Genomic DNA, 19,359 nt, shown 5'->3' on the forward strand with positions numbered 1-19,359 from the left:
CAATTCACCATTGTCTCATCACTCATTGTTACTGTGGCGGTCTGTTAGGTTCAAAGCAGGTCTTCAATCTAAACATACACCGCTTTTCCACCTGTTTGGCAACCGGGCTTTTCCACCGGGACTCTACACTGGGGCATTCCATTGGTGGATCTCCAACAAGTTTACTGCTCTTCATAGATTCCTGATCAGGGGGAAACTTATTTCACTATCTGACTTTAAAGAAAAATATACCCTCCCGGATAGTGAGTCTTATAACGCTAATCAAATCTTCTCTTGCCTCCACTCCCTGAAGATTAGTAATTTGACCCTGGATTTTACTCCCTTTGAAAGATTCTCTACTTTTTTGCTGTATAAAGGGGGGTTACTGTCCAGAATTTATGGGATACTTAACACCACACCGGATGGGGTCAAACTGCCATACATGTTGGAGTGGGAGGGGGACATTCAAGAGGACCTCTCTATAACTAGATGGCATCAATGTTCCCAGACCTTGACTAAGACCTCGTGGCAAATTACTTTGGCAGAGACCTCAATTAAGGTTCTTCACAGGGCATACTTGGTACCCTATAGATTACATCGTATTTACCCAGAAGTCTCTCCCTTATGCTTCAGGGGATGTGGGGTGGACGGCACGGTCTATAACATCTGGTGGTCATGTCAAGTGGTACAGCAATTCTGGAGCAGGATTTGTAATCTGATCTCCTCTGTGCTGGACTGTGCCTACCCACTGTCACCTACCCTATGCCTTCTTGGAGACAAACCTTTGTGGCTAACATACTCTAAATTTAAATTATCTCAGCACATGCTATTAGCTGCCAGGATTCATATTGCCTGTAAGTGGAGATCGGCAGAACTTAGCTTCCAGGCAGTGGTTGATAGAATCAACAAAATATTGCTCTATGAGAGACTTACGGCTATTCGCCACGATACATACGAATCTTTTGAAAGGCTCTGGGAACCTTGGATGTCCTCCTCATACTCGATGAATCTTCAACTCTGTATGACAATATAGGCGCCAGGGACCTTAAGAAACCTTACTTAAATACATGGAACTACGGGCCCTCTAGTGCATGAAAAGTACTGAAAGCATCCAGATCACTAACCATGTCTTCTCTACATGATCTCCTTTGGATAGTTATCTCTGTACATTTTTCCTCTTTCTTTTTGTTTTTGTTTTGTTTTGTTGCTTTTTAATATGGTGATATCACTACCAAATGTACAAACTGCTTTATATAAGGTATGCTGTTGGTGTACTCTGTACATGCCGCTTTATATCTATGATTTTTTTATTCTTTGGAATAAATAAAACACATTGAAACTAATTAAGCTTATTGTCCTATGTGATAGAATGACATTGTGTATGATGAAGCTCAGCTGTCAGGCCGCTCACTAGCATATCTAAAACGATTAGCGGGATATCTCTGAGCAGCTACTTTGAGCAGTCCGAACTATGTGCAATAATAATGTTCTTAGCTTTTGCAAAGGAATTCTATATAGTTTTTCTTACATGCATGCTACTTTATTTCTTGCAGACAATCCTGATGATCTCCATCAGTCAATCATGGACCATTGTCACAATGTTCCTAGGCTGCAGCTATTGCATTTTGGTTCACTTCAGATGGCAAGTAAGTATAACAGCCAACAGGATACTGTATCTCTGTGACACAGACCCTTACTAATGCCATCCATGATTTTGTGGTAATTTGTGACTATTCTGATAAGCACTGTCTGCAGTGTTCTGCGTTTCTCAAATGGGAAACTTGACAGTAAATAAACTTATGTAGCTGGTACCTAATTATAAAAAAAAGATTCCAGCTACCGCATAAAAATATGACTCAAATATGGAAGATGGCACTTATTTTATATTTTAAAGGGTACTTCTAATGTTGCTAACATTCTTAGCTCATGCCAGAAATTTCAATTTAAAAGGTACTTCCAACGTTGCAAGCATTCTTAGCTCATGCCAGAAATTTACATTTAAGGCTACTTTCACACTTGCGTTCGGAGCGGATCCGTCTGGTGTCTGCACAGACGGATCCGCTTCTATAATGCAAACGATGGTATCCGTTCAGAACGGATCCGTCTGCATTATATTTCAGAAAAAAATCTAAGTGTGAAAGTAGTTCAGACGGATCCGTCCAGACTTTGCATTGAAAGTCAATGGGGGACGGATCCATTTGAAATTGCACCATATTGTGTCAACTTCAAACGGATCCTTCCCCATTGACTTACATCGAAAGTCTGGATGGATCCGTTTGGCTCCGCACGGCCAGGCGGACACCCGAAAGCTGCAAGCTGCGTTCGGGTGTCCGCCTGCTGAGCGGAACGGAGGCCAAGCGGAGCCAGACTGAGGCATTCTGAGTGTATCCGCATCCACTCAGAATGCATTGGGGCAGTACGGATGCGTTCAGGGCCGCTTGTAAGAGCCTTCAAGCGGAACCCCGAACGCAAGTGTGAAAGTAGCCTAAAAGGTACTTCCAACGTTGCAAGCATTCTTAGCTCATGCCAGAAATTTACATTTGAAAGGTACTTCCAACGTTGCAAGCATTCTTAGCTCATGACAGAAATTTACATTTGCCAGCAGGGGTAGCAGCTGGCAGATCAGGTGTATGATGCCTAAAGCTTCTCCTGCACCGCTCCCATGCAGGAGAAACTTCATGCACCATAGCTAAACACCAGCAACATGGAAAGTACTTTTTAAAATGATAACTTGGCATGCACATGTATTCTACATAGGTGTAAACGAATATTCAGGTTTAAAAAGATTCCCAATATACAGTTCCATAGAGAAGAAAGGAGTGGCGATGCACATCATCAGACTGCCCCTCCATTCAGTTTGGAAATCCCTGTGGGGTACAGAATCCAAGTTCTCGTTATCAGTGGGGGTGTCTGTGTTCGGACCCCTACTGATCCTATTCCTGATCCTTAGATTGTGAGCCCCATTGGGGACAGCTTGATGCTAATTTCTGTAAAGTGCTGTGGAATATGTCAGCGCTATACAAGTGTGCAAAATAAATAATATATATTTCCTGTGGATAGATTATTACATGAATGGAATATATTTGGACCACTAGAGGAAATTATTCTGGGTGCTCTTGGTCCACCTATTAGTACACTCAAAACCTGTCCAAATCACACAGCAGGACAAGGTACTTCACAACACTGAGCTAAAGAGCTTCCTCATCCTCCTCTCTGCTCTGCTTGTCAGGAATTCTGATCCTGAATACAGCTGATAAGATCTTCAGCTGAATCTCCGTAGGAATGGAGTTTATGAGGAGATATAAAGTACAGGGAGGACGGCCAGGACAGTCTGTGGTAATGTGGGGCTGTGGTAAGGGAGACTGCATACAAGTGCTACTGCTCAGTAGCCACATCCTCACCTCCTCTCTGTACTCCATGTCTCCTCATGAACTCCATTCCTACAGAGAATCAGCTGAAGATCTTATCATCTGTATTCAGGATCATAATCTCTGACAAGTAGAGCAGAGAGGAGGATGATACAAGCTCTTTAGCTCAATGTTGTGAAGTAACTTGTCCTGCTGTGTGATTAGGACAGGTTTTGTGTGCACTAATAGGACAGCGGCCATTTTATATCAACGCCGGTGTAGCACATGCAACCCTTGATAAATCAGGACCTATGTATTTTGCAATAAGTTTTGCCATTTCTCCCAGATACCTGCTTACAGTTCTCCAAGTATAAAGAAATTGCATGGGGGAGGGTTTGAGGGGCGGGCAGGGGAATTATCATTTTGCAATGCATTTGTTATAATGATAATTGTTAAATAAATAAAAAAATAGATCAAAAAAATCAATGCCTTGTCCATTTTATGTTAGGTAGAATCAACCTGAATCTGCCCTAGGTCCCTGGACAGGGATTAATTATGTGGCGTTGTCACTTTAAGTGGATGTGCCATCACAAAATGATCTATTGTTTAACCCCTTCCTGACAAAGCGATTTTCAGTTCTTTGCATTTTTGTTTTTTATTCCCTGCCTTCTTGGAGCCATAAATTTTTTATTTTTTCGTTTACATAGCCGTATTGCATAGGATGCAGTAGGAAGCTGGAAAAAAATTCCAAATGGGGTGGAATCGAAAAAAAATGCAATTCCACAGTTTTATGGGTTTTGTTTTTACGGAGTTCCCTATGCGTTATAACTGACTTATGGTCTTCATTATCCAGGTCAATACGATTACAATAATACCAAATATGTATAGTATGTATAGCATAGTATATTTTTTATCACCATATTCTGACCCCCATAATTTCTTTATAGTCACGTCTGTTACAATGGTCTCCTCCTGACCATTGTGTCTATGGACCAAGGGGCTGCTGTAAAGCAATATTTTAAATGCTTTTTAAATGCTGAGAACAACTCAGGCAAGGTGGCAGCCCCATAATTATGTTCAAGAAATAAAATAAAATCTTCAATCAGATAAAAACAGATTAAAAAAAGGACGTGTCACCATCTGGTTTTAACTGGCAGATACAAATTTTGGTGACACATTTCCTTTAAGGTGAAAGGCTCCACAATCATGAGTGAGGGAGGTTATTTTGTAACCTAGTGTCAGCCAGGCTTCTGACTATTGTGGACTCCTATAACTAGAGATGAGCGAAGTTTTGGAAAATTTGATTCGACTGCTTTGCCAAATTTGCTTAGTGACGAATTACTTTGTCACGAAGTGCATTTTTTTTGTAAGTAGCAGGTGCAATGACAGGAAGCTGCGATAGCGCAGCTCCCCATCATTGTACCCCTCAGATGCCACGTTCATACTTCATTGCGGGACAGCTGCCACCATCTTGCTTGAAGATCTACCGCAAAATGTCACTCCAGCCGGCGTGCTGATGTCATACGTCACCACGCACGGGATTTCGGCCAAGATCTTCAATCAAGATGGCGGTGGCCGGCCTGTTGCAAAGAAATGGAGGCGGTAAGTATGATTTAATTTTTTTTTTACACTATTTCAGGTTAAATAGATTTGATAGCACGAAGCATGAGGACATGCAGCTTTGCGGCGAATCGAATTTATCCTGAAATCCGGATCAAATTCCACTTCGTTGGATTCGATTCGCTCATCTCTACCTATAACCACCAGGCCTTTAGGCTCCATCTGATTTCTTGACCACTCATTCTTTCCAGCTCATACATACAGTAGTCAATTAAAAGAAGCTTGAGTATGTTTGTCTTTATGGTTGTCTCTTCGCCCTATAAATTAGGTTAAAAGCCTTGTAATGTCAAGGCAAGACTGGACATAGTGGAATCAGACCAGAAATAGTATCCAGAAAGCATTTCTGCAAAAACCATATAAACTTAATGTGACAAGTGCAGCAGATGTTATGCAAGGTACTTGTGACTGCATGTCTCCCCTAAGTCCTTATTTAATGCATGGCTTAACCATATTAAATTTTTATTGACTAAATTCTCTTGGTATTTTAACCCTGTTAGAGCCAGAGGGCATCTCCGACAACCAATGCCACAGTTAAACTGTAAACTGTCACAAAGATAAAGAATTGCTATAAATTAACGTTTTTAAAATTGATTAACAATATAAAAGTAAATACAATAAAGTTAAGAATGAAAACCATAAACCACTATAAGTGAAATTATACATAATTCGATTCTATAAACCAATAGAAATTTCTGCTATTTCACATTAGGTTATGTATTCTTACACTGGTTATCATATAAATGTTAATCCAATAAAATGGTTATTATTACATTACTATATACATAGACATATATTGGTGAAGCAGAGCTAAATTTGTCATTTAGATGGTGATTTTGTTCATTGTGACAATAATGTACTCCTCTATAAAACCAAAGATCATTATATCCTCATAAGTATTAAAAAAAAGCAATCTATCTATCTATCTCATTATCTATCTATCTACTATCTTTCTATCGATCTATCATCTATCTATATATCTCATATCTACCTCATTATCTATCTATCTAGTATCTATCTATCTATTTATCTATTCTCATATCTATCTATCTATCTATCTACATATCTATCTCATTATCTATCTATCTAGTATCTATCTATCTATCTATCTCATATCTAATATCTATCTATCTATCTATCTATCTATCTATTCTCATATCTATCTATCTATCTATCTATCTATCCACATATCTTTCTCATATCTATCTATCTATCTATCTCTCTCATATCTACCTCATTATCTATCTATCTATCTATCTATCTATCTATCTATATACATATCTACCTCATTATCTATCTATCTATCTAGCTAGCTAGCTATCTAGCTATCTACATATCTATCTACATATCTATTTAATAACACAAACAACATAGCGGTTACATTACACATTGCTAATTTTGTGTAATGCAAAATATTAATATCAAACATGCTGTAATAATTAATATTTTTATAATTAGATTAAAATGTCTTACCTTTTAAGCCAGTCAACAGAATAATTGAATAGTAGACCAATATCTGAAATTTCCTAATACTGTAAAGAATCATTTCTTGTGCTGCAGCGACCAAGTTGAAGGTGACAAACAAACGTGATTTCCTGAGCCACACAAAAACATGAATCCAATACAGAAAGAAAATCAAGGTCGTCTTAAGAAACCAGACCCAGGTGAAATGATGAATCTGAAATGTGTCTCAGACCGGATAGGTAAATGGAATGGACTCAATCTGCTCTGCTTTCATACAGGCTGCATGTGTGTTTCTTTCATGAGGAAAAGATTCACAGGGAAAAGTAACCGTTCATGTGATAGAGAATACAGCCCCAAGGGATAAACATGGGAAACAGTAAGAGGATAGTTCAAAAGAAATTGAGGCAGAGCAACAGAATGCAACCTGTATTCCTTACACAGCCGGAATTTACCATGGAGAGATGTCCAGGTGTTTGACAGATGTCCACCTACACCATGTACTTTCATGAATGATTGAAACAGGAAATTCTTTGTTTTTTTTTAAATTGTATAGATACACTGGAATAATGTCCTTGATTTATTAATGCTACAGAAGGTCCAGGATTAGAGGTCCCTCAAGCCCTATCTAATACTAGTATGTAAGTACAGTGTAACACAGGCCATAAGAGACTTAGTATGGATCTTGGGGTGCTCTTTTAAAGGTTGTATGAGATTAGAGAGCAACTTCCAGAAACAGAGACATTCCTGTCTATAAGCTGTGCTTGGCATTACTACTTAGCCTCACTCACTTGAATAGGACTGAGTTGCAATACTGCACTCAACCCATCGGCAAAAGTGGCGCTATTTTTTTGGGAACAAATAACAGAGCCCCCTTTTTCCAATGTACTAAACACAAAATCTGAATCTGCTAAAGTAATATGGAAATTATCCATTACTTTAGACATGGTTGATCAGCTTCTTTTGGAATCCCAAACTCCCAAAGCTCATTCCACTGCAAGACAAAATTGTTGGTACAACGTCCTACATGTAGAAGAACATACAACCCAGCATCACCTTCTCAGCCAGCAATGTATGTTCTAATCATACCTCATAGATATTCTTTTTAACCATACTGAGATGCATTAATCAAAAACAGATCACTGAATAGAGAAGCTTATTGGCAAAGTCAGATGAAGGTTACCCCTTCAATGGAGCTGACGCTGAAACAGCTAAAATCTGAAATTGCTTGTGTGACCTCACAAATGAATGTCTTCAAGTAAGTGGCCACCATGAAAAGAGCTAATTAAAAGGTTAAGTCTGCAATTTACAAGCTATATCTGCAAAGGAAGATTCTGGAAAATTGGAGACTGTACTAAGGATGGAGGTGGGGGTAGGCTTTGTCTCAATAGATTCATGAGGGTACATACAAATGTAGTAGAGCTGAATTTGTAATATTAGTATTATTTATGTTGCAGGACATGTTAAGGGTACTTTCACACTTGCATTGTTGGATTCCGGCAGGCAGTTCCGTAGCAATCTGTATGCAAACGGATACCATTTGTAGACGGATCAGGATGCGGATCCGTCTCACAAATGCATTGCAATACCGGATCCGTCTCTCCGGTTGTCATCCGGAAAAATGGATCCAGTATTTATCTTTTTCACAGACCACAAAACCGGATCGTTTTTCTGGAACACTTGGGGCCAGATCCGGCATTAATGCATTTCAATGGAAAATAATGCTGGATCCGGCATTCCGGCAAGTGTTCCGGAATTTTGGACGAAGAAAATATCGCAGCATGCTTCTCCGTCCAAAAAACGTACAGTGACTGAACTAAAGACATCCTGATGCATACTGAACGGATTGCTCTCCATTCAGAATTCATTAGGATAAAACTAATCATTTTTTTCCGGTATTGAGCCCCTAGGACAGAACTCAATACCGGAAAAGTTTAACGCAAGTGTGAAAGTACCCTAAGATCATTTTTTTTTGTATCCATATATGATATGATATGATGGATTACTTTTGATCCAAGTTGCAATTCATTCTATTGGATCACATTGTGAACCCCTTAATGCAAAATCACGTACATGTACATGATTGCCGTTAAGGGGTTGTATGGAGTGGGCTTACAAGCTGATCCTGCTCCATAAATGACGGGACTGGTGCCAGCTGTATGATACAGAAGACATCCTCCACCAGTGATCAAGATCAGAGATAACTCCAATCCCAATCATTTAACCCATCAGATGCCGTGGTCAATAGCAACTGCAGCAACTAAGAGGTTAGACACACGGAGCCTTGATCGGTTGCTATGACTGGTCATTGAGACGGCTCCTAGGTGTGTCATAGTAAACTGCCCATTAATCCCTGCCTGCAGGATGACTGGAGAGGCAGCCAGTAAAAATCCCATAGACCATACTGGTATTTTTTTGCAGTCTGTGGTATAAGAGATCGGAGAATCATATCTTGAATACCCTTACGGAGACTGACATTTTTTTAAAAAAAGTTTTAAAAAAAAATAAACCAAAACAATTAAAATTCTAATCATCCCTCTTTCCCAATTACATGTATAAAAAATAAGCAGTAAAAAAATACATAATTGGTATCACCACATCCAAAAATGGCTGAACTATTATACTAAAATATATTTTTTTCCTGTACAGTGAATGCTGTCACAGGAAAAAAAAAAGTGAGAATCACAATTCATTTCACCTTGCCCTTCAAAAAATGTAATAAAAAGTGATCACAAAATTGTATACAAAAAAACAAGCCCTCACATAGATCTGTAAATGGTTATGGCTGTTAGTATATGAAACGGCAAAGACATTTTTTCAAAGGTTTTATATTTTTAGAATGGTAAAACATAACAAAAACCATATAAATTTGGTATTGCTATAATCGTAATGACCTGTAGAATAAGGTCATCCTGTCATTTGTGAAGGTCATCATGTGAAACCATAAAAACAACACCCAAAGAACCATGACACAATTGTATGGTTTTTCTTTTTAAGTTTCATCCCACAAATAATTTTTCATGGTTTTCCGTAAAAATTCAATGTTGTCATTAAAAAATACAACTTGTCCTGCAACAAATAAGCTCTCATATGGCTATGTGAAGGGAAATTTTAAATAGTTATGGCTTTTGGAGGGTGAGGAGGAAAAAAAAATTAAAAAAATTAGCCCACACTGGGATTTTAATAGTTCCATCAGGCTTTCCTGGGGATTCTTTCTTTGTTTCTTTTTCTTCATCAGGTAGACTAGTGCAACAGACTACAGCAATCTGCCCATAAAAAGAGCTATAGAAAAGTAATGGAACTAAACCTAATGCCATTGTTCTCACTAAAACAAGCAAATCTTTCTGGGCAAAGTTTTGTAGGGGAAAAAACATGCACACTGACCTTCTGAATGTGTGGTTTAGGGTCCATTCACACGTCTGTAGAATGGGTCCGGATCCGTTCCACAACATTGCGGAACAAATCTGGACCCATTAATTCTCTATGGGGCCGGAAGAAATGCGGACAGCACACAGTGCACCTGCAATTCCGGAGCGCGGCCCCGATCTTCCGGTCTGCGGCTCCCCAAAAAAATAGAACATGTCCTATTCTTCTCCGCAATTGTGGAGAAGAATAGGCAGTTCTATGGGGGTGCCGGCCGAGTGTAATGCGGATCTGCAATACACTATGGACGTGTGAATGGACACTTAGTTTTATTGTTTATGTATGAAGACTAGTTTACGTCTGGAAAACCTGTTTAGTCATTCCCATAGGCTTGTATGGAAACTCTATACAAGTCTATGACAAACAGAAATTGAATTTTTTTATTTATTTTAGGCTGTGCTTCTCCACTACACCCCTCCTACTAGAAGGTTCTAGTTCAGCTAGACTCTAGTTGTCTGCAGATAGGGACCAGCGTTTAGTAGAAGAGACCTTGCCAGACTGCACTATTAAGCTAAAAAATATTATTTTATTAAGCATATAGTTAAAAACATATACAAAGAGATGACGAACAAATGCAAAAAGTGCAGTACAATCCTGGGAGAGTTTATCCAGTATGACAAAGTAATAAGGCAAGTGACCAAAGATGTAAGCGCCTATACATAGAGAAGCTCCTATACAACATATACACTAAAAAGAGTATCCACTGTTAGTAAGAGTGCAAATAATTGCATCAAATATAAAGTGCAAGTGCATGTTATCTTTTATAAATAAAAGGGGAAGAAAAAATGTCAACCCTCAAATATGGATCTTTTTAGATGTATAGTTATATCTATACAGTCAGATATAACGAGCAGTAAAATGCGTGTGCAAGCTGCAGGAGATAATAGATAAATGACATGACCAAAGTTGGTTCAAGAGGCAGAGAACCGCAACAAGAAACGTCAAACATGCGGTCCAAAACAAAACAAGGTCACATACCGTATATGAAAAGTAACAAGTCCTCAGGAAGACTGCACACCCCGACGCGCGTTTCGATTTGAAACCTTCCTCTGGGGGTACAGTCTTCCCACTGGAGAGCTCGTATTTAAATACATGTGCCACCAATCCAAAACACGCTAGTCAATCATGTGATACCCGGAAAACTGATTGTTCAAAGGCACAGGTGAACTGCGCAGTGGCCAATTGCGCCAGTGCAGCTGCGCCCTTTGACCAAAGGACCTTCCATGACGTCAAATGCGTCATGATCCCGCAAGATATTCAGAAGCCGCGTAATGGCCAGTCAAGCAAGCGGCGAAGTCAGGGGGATAGGTTATATGATCATGAATCCCGATCACATGATCTCCTATAGTTCAACCCCCAAAATCGGAGGTAAGTGTCACAGATCATAAACAAATAAGTACATTGACATTGATAGTACAATTGTATATTCAATGAAAGTGCCTTGTGCATACTACATGGGCAATAATAAATTAATAAATGGACTGGAAATGGTGAAGTGAGTCACAATCATGGTCACAGGATCACCCAATGATGCGGCAGCCAAAAATGGACACCCAACAGAGGGGGATCGCATGACAAAGGATTATAAATTAATGATTGGGCAGTGACAAGAGTGAGGTAGAGTGAGTCGCGGCCACAGGTTCTCCCAAACATGCGGGGGCCAAAAACGGACTTCCAACAGACGGAGATCATGTGACAGAGAGTCACAACCACCGAAAAAAGGGGGGTAAGTGAAGTGAATCGCGGTCGCGGTCATGGGATCTCCCAATGATACGGCGGCCAAGAATGGCCACCCAACAGAGGGAGATCGCATGACAGAGAGTTGCAAAATAATAATTGGACTTTGAGAAATGAGGTAAAGTGAGTCGCGGCCACAGGATCTCCCAAATCATGCGGTAGCCGCCAAGTGGGCATCTAACAGAGGGAGGTCGTGTGGCAGAGAGTCACAGCCGAGTGAATAGAGAAACATGATCGATGCAATTATAAAGTGATACATCAATTCATGATACATCTAAATAAGTGACAAATTGAGTAATGAGGTGAAGTGAGTCGCGGCCACAGGATCTCCCAAATCATGCGGTAGCCAACAAATGGGCATCCAACAGAGGGAGGTCGTGTGGCAGAGAGTCACAACCGAGTGAATAGAGAAACATGATTGATGCAATTATAAAATGATACATCAATTCATGATACATCTAAGTAAGTGACAAATTAAGTAATGAGTTAAAGTGAGTCGCGGCCACAGGATCTCCCAAATCATGCGGTAGCCAACCGGTGGGCATCCAACAGAGGGAGGTCGTGTGACAGAGAGTCACAACCGGGTGAATAAAGAAACATGATTGATGCAATTATAAAATGATACATCAATTCATGATACATCTAAATAAGTGACAAATTGGTGATTAAATATATAAAAAGTGAATCGAAAATGCTTAATAGAAAAAAGAGAGCACCAATTCATATTATTCATGATTAAGTGAGCAAAAATATAAACGAACCCGTAAAGGCTTAAGAAACATGAAGTGATATTTCCATCTTCAGATTAAATCTTCAATGATGCAAGTGATCTGTGTCCAAAGTTCTTATAAGAAAAGAGGAACGAATGTGTTAGCCTAAATGTGGAAAAGACAGCATTAAAATCGAGACTCTCCAATGGGAAGATACATAAAACACTATATAGACATAAAAAATTAGAAGAAACCTATAAAAAATATTACAAAAAATGTATAAGTCTACATATTCATTGTAGAAAGGGGGCATAAGACAGGGCATCATTGAAGCCTTTTGGTTGTGTGGTGTCCAGGGTCCAGATCCACTTTGTTTCTAATTGGGCCAGGCGTTTCATCAAGTTACTGCCACGCATGCCTAGGTCAATATGGTCTATCCCACAAACCTTCAAGAGGGAGGGATCGCTATCATGAAAGTTCTTAAAATGTCTCGCGATAGGTTTTAAATCGTCCACATCAGTGGAGTCTTTTGATTTCAAAATGTCCCGGACATGTTCGCGGACTCGTACCTTCAATTCCCTACTGGTCAGTCCCACATAAATTTTTGGGCATGGACAGGTGGCATGGTAAATTACCCCTTTAGTTACACACAAAATATGGTGTGTGATCTTGTATGTCTTGGTCCGCATAGAGTTCATAAACTCAGTGGTCCTCAAGATGTTATCACAGGCCACACATTTCCCACAGGGGAAGCAGCCCCATTTGGGTCCCTTTGACCCAAAAATTATGCCCTGTGTTTGAGGGACATAATAGGATCTCACCAGATGGTCTCCTAAGGTTTTCGCCCTCCTAGGTACAACCGATGGATGTGGGGGTAATATCTTTTCTAAAATTGGATCCGCCCACAGAATGGGCCAGAATCTCTCCAAAATTCCTCGCATGTGTTGCCATTGTGAGTGGTAGGGAGTAATATATCTTACCATGTCAGATGTTTCCTTCTTTATTTTAGGATAAATGAGATCTTGTCGTGCCGAGTGTTTGGCCCGATTATACGCTCTCTTTACTGATCTTTTGCTGTAACCTCTTTCCAGGAAACGTTGTCGCAAAATATCCGACTGGATCTCAAAATCCTCGTCGGTGGAACAAACTCTTCTGATCCTGATAAACTGACCAGTTGGTATAGCTTCAATTGTCTGAGGAGAGTGGGAAGATGACGCATGTAAAAGCGCGTTGACAGCAGTTTCCTTTCTATATATGTTGGTTTGTAAATAGCCTGATGGATCACATTTAATTAAAACATCCGAAAACTCGATTTGTTTCGTATTGTATTTGTAGGTCAAATGGATGTTGTACTTATTCTCGTTGAGATTGTCCATAAAGGATCCCAAAGCTTCAGAGGTGCCTTGCCATATGAAAAAGACATCGTCGATGTACCGGGCCCAAAAAATGACCCGGTCCATCGGCGTGTGCCCATCAGACATAAACAGCTCCCTCTCCCACAGCCCCAGGAAGAGGTTGGCATATGAGGGCGCACAGGCCGCCCCCATCGCCGTCCCCCGGAGCTGCAGGTAGAAGGAGCCGTTAAAAGTAAAAAAATTATGCGTGAGGGCAAATTGTAATAAATCAATCAGGCAGGCAGAAAAATATTTGTCGCTATTCATCATAGATAGGAAAAATGAAGCAGCACGTATCCCATCCTTATGATTGATGCTGGTATAAAGCGATTCAACATCGCATGTCACCAGCATCATATCGGGGTCGAGGTGAATACCATCAATTCTCTGGAGAAAATCGACAGTATCTCGTGTATATGATGGTAAACTTTCTAACATAGGTTTCAAGTTGTAATCCAAAAATTTGCACACATTCTCCAGAAGGCCCCCACATCCCGATATTATCGGCCTACCTGTTGGTTTTGTAGGACTCTTGTGGATCTTAGGCAAGAGGTATAGGGTAGGTATTGAAGGATGTCGTACAGTCAGTGCTTCACATAGTTGTCAAGATATGATTCCATTGGTTGCGGCTGTTTCCAAAAGATCTAACAGTAGTAGACTGTAAGAGGAGAGGGGATTTAAAGTTAGTTTCTACAGTGAATATGTAGACATACATTTTTAGTAATATTTTTTATAGGTTTCTTCAAATTTTTTATGTCTATATAGTGTTTTATGTATCTTCCCAATGGAGAGTCTCGATATTAATGCTGTCTTTTCCACATTTAGGCTAACACATTCGTTCCTCTTTTCTTATAAGAACTTTGGACACAGATCACTTGCATCATTGAAGATTTAATCTGAAGATGGAAATATCACTTCATGTTTCTTAAGCCTTTACGGGTTCGTTTATATTTTTGCTCACTTAATCATGAATAATATGAATTGGTGCTCTCTTTTTTCTATTAAGCATTTTCGATTCACTTTTTATATATTTAATCACCAATTTGTCACTTATTTAGATGTATCATGAATTGATGTATCATTTTATAATTGCATCAATCATGTTTCTTTATTCACCCGGTTGTGACTCTCTGCCACACGACCTCCCTCTGTTGGATGCCCACCGGTTGGCTACCGCATGATTTGGGAGATCCCGTGGCCGCGACTCACTTTACCTCATTACTTAATTTGTCACTTACTTAGATGTATCATGAATTGATGTATCATTTTATAATTGCATCAATCATGTTTCTCTATTCACTCGGTTGTGACTCTCTGCCACACGACCTCCCTCTGTTGGATGCCCATTTGTTGGCTACCGCATGATTTGGGAGATCCTGTGGCCGCGACTCACTTCACCTCATTACTCAATTTGTCACTTATTTAGATGTATCATGAATTGATGTATCACTTTATAATTGCATCGATCATGTTTCTCTATTCACTCGGCTGTGACTCTCTGCCACACGACCTCCCTCTGTTGGATGCCCACTTGGTGGCTACCGCATGATTTGGGAGATCCTGTGGCCGCGACTCACTTTACCTCATTTCTCAAAGTCCAATTATTATTTTGCAACTCTCTGTCATGCGATCTCCCTCTGTTGGGTTGCCATTCTTGGCCGCCGTATCATTGGGAGATCCCATGACCGCGACTCACTTCACTTACCCCCCTTTTTTCAGTGGTTGTGACTCTCTGTCACATGATCTCCCTCTGTTGGAAGTCCATTTTTGGCCCCCGCATGTTTGGGAGATCCTGTGGCCGCGACTCACTCTACCTCACTCTTGTCACTGCCCAATCATTAATTTATAACCCTTTGTCATGCGATTCCCCTCTGTTGGGTGTCCATTTTTGGCTGCCGCATCATTGGGTGATCCCGTGACCATGATTGTGACTCACTTCACCATTTCCAGTCCATTTATTAATTTATTATTGCCCATGTAGTATGCACAACGCATTTTCATTGAATATACAATTGTACTATCAATGTCAATGTACTTATTTGTTTATGATCTGTGACACTTACCTCTGATTTTGGGGGTTGAACTATAGGAGATCATGTGATCGAGATTCATGATCATATGACCTATCCCCCTGACTTCGCCGCTTGCGTGACTGGCCATTACGCGGCTTCTGAATATCTCGCGGGATCATGACGCATTTGACGTCATGGAAGGTCCTTTGGTCAAAGGGCGCAGCTGCACTGGCGCAATTGGCCACTGCGCAGTTTACCTGTGCCTTTGAACAATCAGTTTTCCAGGTATCACATGATTGACTAATGTGTTTTGGATTGGTGGCACATGTATTTAAATACGAGCTCTCCAGTGGGAAGACCGTACCCCCAGAGGTATGTGACCTTGTTTTGTTTTGGACCGCATGTTTGACGTTTCTTGTTGCGGTTCTCTGCCTCTTGAACCAACTTTGGTCATGTTACTTATCTATTATCTCCTGCAGCTTGCACACGCACTTTACTGCTCGTTATATCTGGCTGTATAGTTATAACTATACATCTAAAAAGATCCATATTTGAGGGTTGACATTTTTTTTCCCCCTTTTATTTATAGAAGATAACATGCACTTGCACTTTATATTTGATGCAATTATTTGCACTCTTACTAACAGTGGATACTCTTTTTAGTGTATATGTTGTATAGGAGCTTCTCTATGTATAGGCGCTTACATCTTTGGTCACTTGCCTTATTACTTTGTCATACTGGATAAACTCTCCCAGGATTGTACTGCACTTTTTGCATTTGTTCGTCATCTCTTTGTATATGTTTTTAACTATATGCTTAATAAAATAATATTTTTTAGCTTAATAGTTCTCAGTGTTTCTCTGTAGGTTATTTAGTTATCTTCTGAGTTAAGCTCCAGTCAGGGGCTTTATTGTTTTCTTACGCCATTCTTTTGTAACCTATTTCTGCACTGCACTAGTGACTAGAAGAAGACCCTGGGTCAACAGCCCTTTGACCAGATGGCCAGCCAGATGACTGAGTCACAGGTACAGGGCCACCTGCCCTTTGGCCAAGGGACCAGCATTCTGAGAGAGAGAGAGAGAGAGAGAGAGAGAGTGCAGAGAGCAGCAACATATGGTGACACCTCAACTGTGTCTTGGGTACCACTCCAAACCTATCCACTGCACATACACTGACCAATTTCATAGGAAGTCAATTGAAAGTGTTGTATGCATATTAAAACCTTATAAATGATCCAAATAATGCACTATTGGGTTGTTTATAAGGTTTTAATATGTTTATGTATAAGAATAATTTTAAAGTTTGTCTGTATACACATTCCTAGGGATTGGCAAGGGTTAACAGCTAACCAACTAACCACCCTGTATGAGGTCAGATAATTCCCTATTCACAGCATGACATAATCTAACCTATGCAGGGTATGGGAGAAGGACAGCCAAGGCTGCCACAGTTTTGAATATGCCTCCATCAGTTTGGATTGTGGTGATCTTCTCATAACTGTCCATTCTGTCCATTCTTTGTATGACTTCTGAGATATTAAGCGTATTAGTGCACCATTTTGCTGCTATGTGAATACGGGCGGCTAACAAAAAGAGTTGCGCCAATTTAAATGGAGCATGTCTCAGTCTGACAGGTCTGTCCCCAAGGAGGCAAGTAGCTGGTAATTTGTGGAAAGAGATGCCCAGAAAGCCTGTAATGATGGAACATATATTGGTCAAGAATGTGCTAACAACTGGACATGCCCACCAGATATGGTACATTGAGCCTACTGAATTGCATCCTTGAAAACAGAGGGGTGAGACCGAGGGATAGAATGGATGTAATCGCTCGGGGACCATATACATCCTATGAAGGACTTTAAGTGAGGTCTCATAAAGAGAGAACTGCCAACTTCCCCTACTTATAGTCTCACAACAAGTATGCCATTTAGACAACGGCAGTGTGCAATGGATGTCCTCCTCCCATCTGATAATAAATGGTTATTTACAGTCACTTATCGGGGTATTTAGTAAATTGTAAACCCTAGAGACTAACCCTACCCTTTCAAATAAATATAGGATGAAACACTCAAAAGGAGAGGACTGAGCGTCCTGAGTGGTTCTCGTCATGGTCGGCCGGGATTACAAGATTTGAGATTACCGATATTCCTCGGATTGTGGTGGGGAATACTTGGTTCGCACTTGTTTAGAGGACATCACCTTACCTTTAATCAGGAAGTCTTGTAGGCGCGTTAGACCTCTGGCAGACCACCAGGAGAACGCCCTGACATTCACACCTGGGGGAAAGTCTGGGTTACGTAGCAGCGGCATAAAGTGGGATGGTTTAGATTGAAGTCAAACTTAAAGCATGCTGATCTCCACAGCTGACTAGCATAGTACAGGGATCAGCAACCTCCGGCACTCCAGCTGTTCTCAAACTACAACTCCCAGAATCCTCCTTTCACTTCTATGGGAGTTAAAAGAACAGCCAACTATGTGTACATGCTGTGAGTTGTAGTTTCACAGCAGCTGGAGTGCCGACGGTTGCTGATCCCTGGCAGAGAAGGTCAGGAGGGCTCTAGTTTTGAGGTCAGTTGGGAGCGCGCTTGAACCCCATTGTAACATGGGCCAAGTGTGAGGTGCTATGAGGGTAGCCTCCACATGTACCCAGATAGGGGGTTTACAAGGACTATGAATAAGCAAGAGCTGAGCTAAACGGGCCACTCTATAGTATTTTATTAAGTTAGGAACAGAAAAACCCAACCTCTTGTGCAAGAACATAGAATGCGTGGACTTTTGCGCACCCATATAAAAGTGGAAAAAGCACGATGTACTGCCCGGAGGTCAGTTATGGGTACCGGGAAGGGAATGAATCAAAATAAAGCAAACGAGGCAATATAACCAATTTCATGGAATGAATCCGCCCTATCCAGGAGAGCAGTGGGGAATTCCATTTAACAAGGTCAGCCCGGATATCCCACATCAGGTGGGTACAGTTAGATCTGTACAATACATAGCCTCTGATTTTGCAGAGTTTGTTTGGAGACTGGACACTGTAGAAAACTCCCTCAGCAAGGTGGTTAGATTAGGGAGTGAGACCGCTGTATTGGTCATTGTCAGCAAAAGATCATCAGCAACGAGATTCACCTTTATCTCATGGCCACCTATGATGACCCCTTTGATATCTGGAGTCTGTTTTATTAGGGCAGCTAGGGGATCAATGGCAAAAAGAGCTGGAGACAGCGGGCAACCCTGCCGTGTTCCTCTGCCTATTTTAATGGGAGAGGGAGCATTTGTAGGCAATTTTAGAAATGCAGATGCGTCAGAATTTAAGGTAGTAAGGGCATGAACAAACAGGCCCCGGAGACCCATCCTCCCAAGAACAGCAAACAGGTAATCCCAGGACAGACAGCAGACAGTCAAATCCTTTTTCAATGTCCAAGGAAAGAAGGGTAAGGGGTACCAGCTGTTGATGGGACCACAAAATGATGTTGAGGATTTTGCGCACATTATCGGGGGCTTCTCGACCTGGGATAAATCCCACCTGATTGGGATGTATTAGGTGTAGGAGTAGCTGATTTAGCCTATTTGCCAATATGCATGTGAAGATCTTGGCACCTAGATTAAGGAGGTATATCGGTCTATAATTTGCTGGAAAGAGAAGGTTTCTATTGGGCTTAGGAATAACAGTGATGAGAGC

The 19,359-nt window shown here is 40.7% G+C and overlaps 1 protein-coding gene across 1 annotated transcript in view; it reads right to left on the reverse strand.

Moving 5' to 3' along the window:
• LOC120990965 (neuronal acetylcholine receptor subunit alpha-6-like) overlaps nt 1-13,734 on the reverse strand; it is a 35,581-nt gene extending 21,847 nt beyond the window's left edge. Inside the window, exons 1-4 of the mRNA XM_040419856.1 lie at nt 13,255-13,734; nt 9,578-9,670; nt 7,343-7,398; nt 6,417-6,538 (exon numbers count right to left, since the gene is read on the reverse strand). Coding sequence (XP_040275790.1) covers nt 6,417-6,538; nt 7,343-7,398; nt 9,578-9,670; nt 13,255-13,734 — 751 coding nt within the window. The remainder of the gene's footprint in view (nt 1-6,416; nt 6,539-7,342; nt 7,399-9,577; nt 9,671-13,254) is intronic.
• Between the last annotated feature and the right edge of the window lie 5,625 nt (nt 13,735-19,359).

Source organism: Bufo bufo, chromosome 2, assembly GCF_905171765.1.
Source record: "Bufo bufo chromosome 2, aBufBuf1.1, whole genome shotgun sequence".
Taxonomy (NCBI): Eukaryota; Metazoa; Chordata; class Amphibia; order Anura; family Bufonidae; genus Bufo; species Bufo bufo.